At 34.5% G+C, this 8,466-nt stretch overlaps 1 protein-coding gene across 1 annotated transcript; it reads left to right on the top strand.

The window, feature by feature from the left end:
- The first annotated feature begins 5,715 nt into the window (after positions 1–5,715).
- Positions 5,716–7,159, top strand: LOC113043895 (erythroblast NAD(P)(+)--arginine ADP-ribosyltransferase-like). The gene is made up of 3 exons (XM_026203474.1): positions 5,716–5,788; positions 6,190–6,294; positions 6,357–7,159. Exons 2-3 carry the CDS (start codon positions 6,244–6,246, stop codon positions 7,140–7,142), a joined length of 837 nt encoding a protein of 278 aa, XP_026059259.1. The 5' UTR covers positions 5,716–5,788; positions 6,190–6,243; the 3' UTR covers positions 7,143–7,159.
- Positions 7,160–8,466: the final 1,307 nt, after the last annotated feature.

Genomic DNA, 8,466 nt, shown 5'->3' with positions numbered 1-8,466 from the left:
AGTTACTGTACTGTACTTTTTTGCATCTTTTCTGTGTTTCTCTATTTGAATGCAAAAATACATATAGATGATGTACATTGTATGTAACATGATGAATAAATGATGTGTTATTCCATTTTAGTCAAATGTAATTGTCATTTGAGTGTTATTGTTGATGTCTCATCATCATTATCGCAAAAAAAAGGCAATAATCAAATTCCTTCTTCAGCTGTTTTGATTGAATTTGATTATTCTTAAAGTCTTAAAAATGAACATTTTCTCTTTTGTTGATGCCTCTTAACTTTAAACCATTCAACTAGAGGTGCACAATAAATATCGGCCGATAATTAATGCGTATCTCGTCAGTAAAGCCAGTTCTCTAATCAGCGGTAAATACCATCAGGTGCGTGATTTCACATAGAGCAGCTGTTACTAAACGGAGCCGTTGTTAACTGATGAGCTGCACAAATCCATGTTCATTATAAGCCTTTATTTGCGCAGCTAGTCAGTTAACAACAGCTCTGTGTAGTAACAGCTGCTCTATGTGAAATCACGCACCTGATGGAATATACCAGAACCGGCTTTACTGATGAAATGCGCATTAATTATCGGCCGATATTTATCGTGCACCCCTACATTCAACAGTTTGACCAATAGTAGGAATTTTCCATTAAAACAACAGCTGAGATGAACATCCCTTAATATTTATTCCAGCTACATAATTCAGTGCAGAACAATATGGTTATTGGCAACAATGCAATAAAAGTGGGGGAAATTTGGGACAGTGCTGACAGATCATATCACTTTTGGAATGTGAACATGATTTGCACAAGAGCAATCATCAGAGTACTAGGATGATACAGAGTACCCAACCCTGAGTCAGAACGTACCCTGTGATTTATTGCACCACATGTACAGAAAAAAACTAACTTTTCATGAAGACTTTTTATATAAAACTTTTCCAAAAGTGCATATGTTTATAAACACATAGGCCTATATAGATATATCTGTACAAATACATTAAAAGACACAAATGTATTTGTAACTCTATATTCTTAACCTGAATTTTTGTCTATACACTCTTCTTTTTCACTTTTTCTTTTATTTTGCTGATTTGAATCTGGCCACATGGTGATAGTTGGATGATATACCATCATTAATTTCTTACTGGTTGATTGCAAGTTTGAATTTTGGTCTTGTTTGTATTTAAATTAGTCTTTTCTACTGCAATATTTAGCCCTGATGAAGGCCTGTGCGGAGAAACTATTCTTTTCAGTTTCACTTTCTGATCATTTTCACATTTCCACTTCGTATGCATTGCTAGTTTTGTTCAAAATCCACTTTTATTATCTTTATCAAAAGATGCACTATAATAAACAGGTCAAAATCACTGTCACGGATGTCATAAAGTTTTAGGTCACCAGTACTCAGAATATAATAAAATTATGCTTACATATATTTTTTATGCTTTTAGTTTAAAATAAACACACTGGTCTGTGGCATCAAAAAGCCTGAAAACACCCCGTGCTAGAGTGTGTCTGGGGCCTTTAGACTTTATGCTGGATTAGACTGGGTTAAATTCTGTGCAGATAACTGGTAACAGAAGATGGAGAATAAATTATATGGATTTAAAAATGGAAAATATTAATTTTATAATATGCAATGTGTGCATATATATATATATATATATATATATATATATATATGTGTGTGTGTGTGTGTGTGTGTGTGTGTGTGTGTGTGTGTGTGTGTGTGTGTGTGTGTGAATTATATTAAATTAACAAACAGACTCTGCAACATCTAGTTTATTTCTTTAAATGTTCTCGGATTATAACTTGATGGTCTGATTCAACAAGAATCTACACTTTGAAAACTGATCATGTCACAAGTGTGTGATGTAATGTTGGGTTTTTTTTCAGAACAATTTAGGTGTGCATTATATGGTGAGTTCAGGTAAATTGTGATGACTTAACCATCCCACAGTTAACCTGAATTTACTAGTTATATTGCTTTTATGTTATATATTAACATGACATATTCTCTGTATTTTTTTCACTTGTGTGAATCATTTCCATGAAAGCATTTCAGTTTACTGGAAGAGGAAGTCTGCAGCGACACACGAGTGACTGGAAACATGGCCTTTGATGTCAACAGATCTGTATCATAGTTTCTCCTCCATTTTCACACCCTTAGACCAACCTTTGCATCCACAGATATGAAGATTAAACAAGGTGACATGCTGTCTGAGATTAAACCAACCCTAAAGCTTGTAATTAGATCAAACTATTACTCATTCCATTAGATCCAAATGTAAGCATAATGATAAACGTAATCTCAACTTCCTTTTCAGAACTGACCCCGCTTACTCTTCTGGCCTGTGATCAATACAGCATATCTACCGCATATTTGCATACATTATATATATATAATGTAGTGAGGAGATTGGTAAAATAGTCCATATGACATCAGTGGTTCAACCGGCAACGAGAATACTGCTTGAGCACAAAGAAAACTTAAATAATCAGTTTATTTTAGAATTTCTGGCACGTTCATGACAGTCCTGCGATGCATGCGTGTGCATTCCTCTGCTTGTAAATAAGACGAATCTCTAGACGAACATCAGAATCTCTGCTTTGGTAATCTTGCCAACTATTATTTTATTCTTTGATTAAAAGAAAGTTCAAAATAACAGCATTTATTTGAAATAGAAATGTTTTCTACCAATTTGAATGCATTTACTGTGATCAGTTTAATGCATCCTTGCTAAATAAAATGTGTTAAAGCACTATAAAAAATCTTATAAGTTTTAAGTTAAATAGCGGCCATGCAAGACATTAAAATAATCTATTCAAGCATTGATTATAAGTGGGGACTTTTGAGTAAATGGTTAATTGTTATTTAAACTGGTAATAACGTAATGTTAAAAACAGCCGTGGAAACTTCCTGATGCTGTAACAAAGGTGTATTTACTGAGAATCAATCATTTTAATGTAACTCCTTGATTAAGATTATGTGAAACTGATAAGTGAGGGTTGGATCGGTCACGTACACATCCTGGAATATTATCTGATTCACTTCAATGCAGTGGGAAGACCGAAGCCGCATCATGTGATTCCAATCTTGTACGGTGTGTTATAAAAAGTTGCAGTATCATGGTAAAATAATGCCATCAGATGATAATGTGTGACAACCAGCCTGTTGTCTGTTGCTACTGAATGAATAACAGCTAAACATTGAGTCTGTTCACGGATAACATGTTTAATTGTTATTTTTATACCATTAAATCGCTTGTTTACAATTTTTTACGCACCTAATAACCTAAATTAGTGTCTAAAGAAACTGTAAATGGTTTTGAAATTTTATACCAACCTGAATGGCATTATTTAGTGTTTACTGTAAATCAAGAGCTCAATTTGTGAGTGTTATATTGGTTTTTTAAGGCGCCACTTGCTCAGCCGATGGCATGAGTTTGGGGTGGGATTCAGTGTTTGACGACCAATTGCAGACATGAGAGTTATTTTGTTAGGAAACATGTTCGAAAATAATCAGCAGTGCAAACTTGCCACCTTTAATCAAAATTCATCGCTATGAATCCAAAATTTCTATTTTGGACATTTCAATCCACAAGTATTTTTAAAGCGTTGAGTAGCCAATCACAGGCATCACTGTTGGAAGCAATGGCCAATCAGAGGCGTTTACTGTAGGACTACAGAATCTGCTCTGAATTAAATTATGTTTTCAAACAAAAAGGTTCACTTACTGAGCACTACACCCTAATCTTCCTTCTTCTTTTCCTTTTATTTTATTCTTCTTCTTTTCTTGAGACCATGGCAGCCTAAAAAAACAGTTTGTATGAAAGTTATTAAATTTGGCACACTGATAGAGGACAGTCTTAACAATCAGTGGCCAGGAGATGGGTGTTTTTGCTTATGACTAAAGAAACAGTTTGGCCAAAACCACAAGACTAGTCTCTTTAAATTCATTGTGACGTTGCGTTGAACAATATCAATTTTTTTCATGTCGGCCATATTGGGCAACAGCAATTTTTAATACTGTTGTAATATACTATATTTTACAAATGCATGGTGCGTCATCAGCACCATGCTCTGAAGGTACTCAAAAAGGTAGACTACTCTTTGTTTCGTTTTGCCTATTGTCATGAAACTGGTCTCTATATTTTTTGAACATTAAACATAAACATTGAAAACATGTTTTTTTTTTTTGGTTAAATCCTTTTCAATTAACTCCTCCTAGACCAATGGTTCGATTTTTACCAAATTGGAGTCGACAGATAGTTGTTTTCAAACTGCATCTGATTCTTTCTCTGCAGAGCTTTGACTCGCCTCACACTGGCCACACCACATCCATAACCACAACCATAATTTGGTAACAGTGCCACCTATTGGTCAAAAGTGACAAACCAGTGGTTGTATTTATCATTTACAATTTTGCCTAAAATGATCTCCAAATGTCTGTTTACTTATTTTTGCAGCTGGTCTGATGCTTGCATTTGAACATTTCGAGTTAGTAATTTGAACAAGGTGAATTTGAAATTTTCTACTGTTTTAGATATTCTTATCATTCTCTGTATTAATTTCCCTTAACTAAAACTCATGAGGTAAATTTTGCACAGATTAGGGTATGTTTAGAGTCTTATTAATTAAAAAAAAAATTGTTTTGTGCCATTATGACATTCTTCGGCCATTATGTAACATAATGCATCATTTAAAAAATATATATGTATGGATTTAAATCAAAGCATTTTCATTCTTATTTTGACGAATGTTGACGATGGTTCAGATGTTACAGACTACACTCAACAGAAGCCGATCAGACGATCAACACAACAGCATAAAGCTGCACTTTTTAACCCGTCTCCTGCTGCAGTTTGTTTTTTGGTTATGGAATTTACATTCAACTTTCTCATTGGACGATGATGCCACCTACTGGTCAGATGTGGCAGAAACTCATAATCAGTTGATCATTTTTGTGCTAAAAAACAAAAACAAAAAAAATTTCAAGCTGTAAGCGATGCAGTGTAAATGTTAATGGATAGATGCCCAAAACTTATTTGATCTTGGCTTGCATGCGTCACATTGCACCGCAGAATCACTGTTATTCTGACTATTTTATGTTTTACAGTCTAAGTGCTGTATTCCAAACAATATAGGTTAATCTCAAATTGTTGGCATATGATCTACACATTTGATATTGTAGTTTTATTCTGTGCTTAAAGAAAGCACCAGCTAAGCCTATGTATTATACCTACACTATAGTAATTTCTATTTCAAGAAAAGGAGCAAAAACTATTTACAAGATCATCTTGCTTGATATTATATTTAAAAATATAAAGATCTGAAACCACTGAGACAAAACCACCTTTGCAGAAATTAAAGAGAAGTTTAAAAAGTGGGATTTTTTTTTTTCAATTACCAAATAGTGAGAACATGGGCAGTGAGGATATTCAGTATTCTGGCTTTATTCATTATTATAGACTGAGTATCAATACTGTTATTTTAGAGTTATAGAGTTATTACTGTTATTAGTCTTGAGAGCATCAATTCAAATGAAAACGGGAATTCTTCACATCGCTTTCCAGTGTGTTCAATGTTTTCATTGTCCTGGAAGAGGAGGTTCTGATGGAAAACGTGGGAGACTTTACAAATGCATTCATTGTCCTCTTTCAAGAAAAAGAATGACTGTATAATGAGTTAAAATACAAGTCTGAGTTTATTCAGAAGCTCCTCTTGAACCTCGGGACTGAGAGCAGCGGAGAAGTGCAAAGTCTGAGGAACAAGTTACTGTGCATGTAAGTGGAAGATCAGTGAACACTTGTAAGGGAAAAAAGTTAACTTATTTCAATTTTATCATAATGGTGTTTTATGATCATTTGCATTCCCGCCGGTCTTTATTATGGTGTTTTCAGATGTGTGATTTTTAAAGTGTGAGCTGAAGATTTAAGAGCACTTAAAAGTGTGCTTTTTGGATGTATTTCTTTCCAAAAAAATAATGCATTAATGTATAAATGCATAAAAAACGATGTTGCCTATGTTTTGTTTTGTTTAATGCATTGTCATTATTCTTTTTATATTATTATGATGTAGGTATAAAACTGTATTATATAAGAAGTTGGAGAAACATTTGATTCTGCAAATCTATGCACATAGCATGGAGTGTTAATGAAACCCTTTTGTGTTTCTTGTTTTTCAGCTTTTTCGTTATATCATATCTTGTAGTGCGTCTAAAAGATTTGACTAAATCGAGATGCTGCTGATCATCGAAGCTCTTCTTCTCATTTCAGCCGCTCTAGAACAGGTAAGCTTGTATGAATATTACAGACATGAAAACTGATAATGTGATCATCTTGATTCCCACAGGGTCACAGAGCTGCTGCTGAAGGACTGATCTATCCATTCAACATGGCACTGAACTCAGTTGATGACCAGTATGATGGATGTACAGAAGAAATGGCTCACCTGGTGATGACAGAATACCTAGAGAAGGAACTCAACAACTCAGTTGCGTTTAAAACAGCTTGGGAAGAAGCTGAAAACAACACCTCGGTCACCAAAGAAGACTTGACAGAGAACCATTTAATTGCTATTTACGTGTACACTGATAAAGAAGTATACCGTGAGTTCAATAACGCTGTCCGCAGAGAGAAAGACAAATACAAAAACATGACATACCCATGGTATTCCCTTCATTTTCTGTTAACTGAGGCGATACAGCTTCTGAAGAAAACACAGCAAGGCTGTAAGTCGACTTATCGTGGGACAGATGTTGAGTTTGATACAGATGTTCTGAACGCAGAGGTCCGTTTCGGCTCTTTTACATCCTCGTCTCTCAATCGTACAGTAGCTGAAGGTTTCGGAGATGTGTTTTGTTTTGAAATCTACACTTGTGAAGGTGCCGAGGTGGCAAATTATTCGAAGTTTCCTGACGAGGACGAGGTGCTGATTCCTCCGTACGAGACGTTTAAAGTCGCTGCTGTCAGGAAAAGGACAGATCAGAAGGATCTCTGGTGCCAAACTGTGTTCACGCTGGAAAGCTCGGGGAAAACCAGCGACCTGAACTGTAGGCTGTTCAACAGTGGAAACCACGTCACTGGTTTTAGTGTTTTACTAATTTTAACATTACTTTGCAAAATGTTTACCTGCTGACTCGCAGATACTGTATGTTTCCTGTTGATGAACTTTGAATTGCTTGTCAGATTTAACTTGGGGACAGTTGATACAACTTTTCATAACATGAACTGAATTTGGTTTTCTGAATTTGAGTTAAAGACACCTGAATACTTTTCTTTTTATATATAGATTTTACACCTCTGTTCTTGTTTCATGTGCACATTGAGAATATTTTCTATTTATCCAGAAAGAAGGGAAGTGAATTGTCATACTACGACAATAAATTTCCTTATTAAATTAAGTAGGCCAGTTTAAAACAAACTCATTTAGGCACTTGACAATAAACACAAAACACAAGAAAGTGCATGCTCTTATAAAGGCCAAATGGACAGACAGATAAGAATAAATAAATAAAATCATGTCGCCTAATTTGAATTCTGAACATTCATATAGTAAAAAAGAAAGTCTGAAGGCCAGTTTCTGTACTTACAAATATTACCTTGATTATGAAAACATATTTTCCACCATCTTTGGACAGAAAAACAAAACATAAACAGAGTAAATGGTCACAATGCTGTGAACCTGTTGTTTATTGACACTGATTTGAAAATAACTGTTTTTATTAGTTGTACTTGTATATTCGTTTAAATTAAAATTCAAAATGTTCCTAACAAGTATTTATTAATAAATACTTTAATTAAATGATTAACTTAACCACAAAAGATGATAAGGTACCATAAATACAGTACATAACAAAAATATTTTGTGACCGTTTTTAAAACCACAATTCAACACAGTTTAATACTTTATGGTGCTTTATGAACTTTATCACACATCAAAATGACTGAAACTGAAAAAAGTCGAATGTTAATAAATGAAACCAAATGTAAAATATTAATGAAAGCACTAAAAATGATCTCAGTGATGCAAGACTGTAAATGTGCTTCACTATGGTAGAGTCTGCTATACTGCAATCAGGATTTTTACCGACTACCGTATTTTTCGGACTATAAGTCGCACCTGAGTATAAGTCGCATCAGTCCAAAAATACGTCATGATAAGGGAAAAAAAAACATATATAAGTCACATTGGACTATAAGTCGCATTTATTTAGAACCAAGAACCAAGAGAAAACATTACCGTCTCCAGCCACGAGAGGGCGCTCTATGTTTTCAGTGTAGACTACAGGAGCACTGAGCAGCATAGAGCGCCCTCTCACGGCTGTAGACGGTAATGTTTTCTCTTGGTTCATGTCTCTTAGTTCATGTCAAATTAATTTAGATAAATAAGTCGCACCTGACTATAAGTTGCAGGACCAGCCAAACTATGAAAAAAAGTGCCACTTATAGTCCGGAAAATA

Source organism: Carassius auratus, chromosome 25 (genome assembly GCF_003368295.1).
Source record: "Carassius auratus strain Wakin chromosome 25, ASM336829v1, whole genome shotgun sequence".
NCBI classification, from domain to species: domain Eukaryota; kingdom Metazoa; phylum Chordata; class Actinopteri; order Cypriniformes; family Cyprinidae; genus Carassius; species Carassius auratus.
This window is presented reverse-complemented; position numbering and strand designations above follow the sequence as displayed.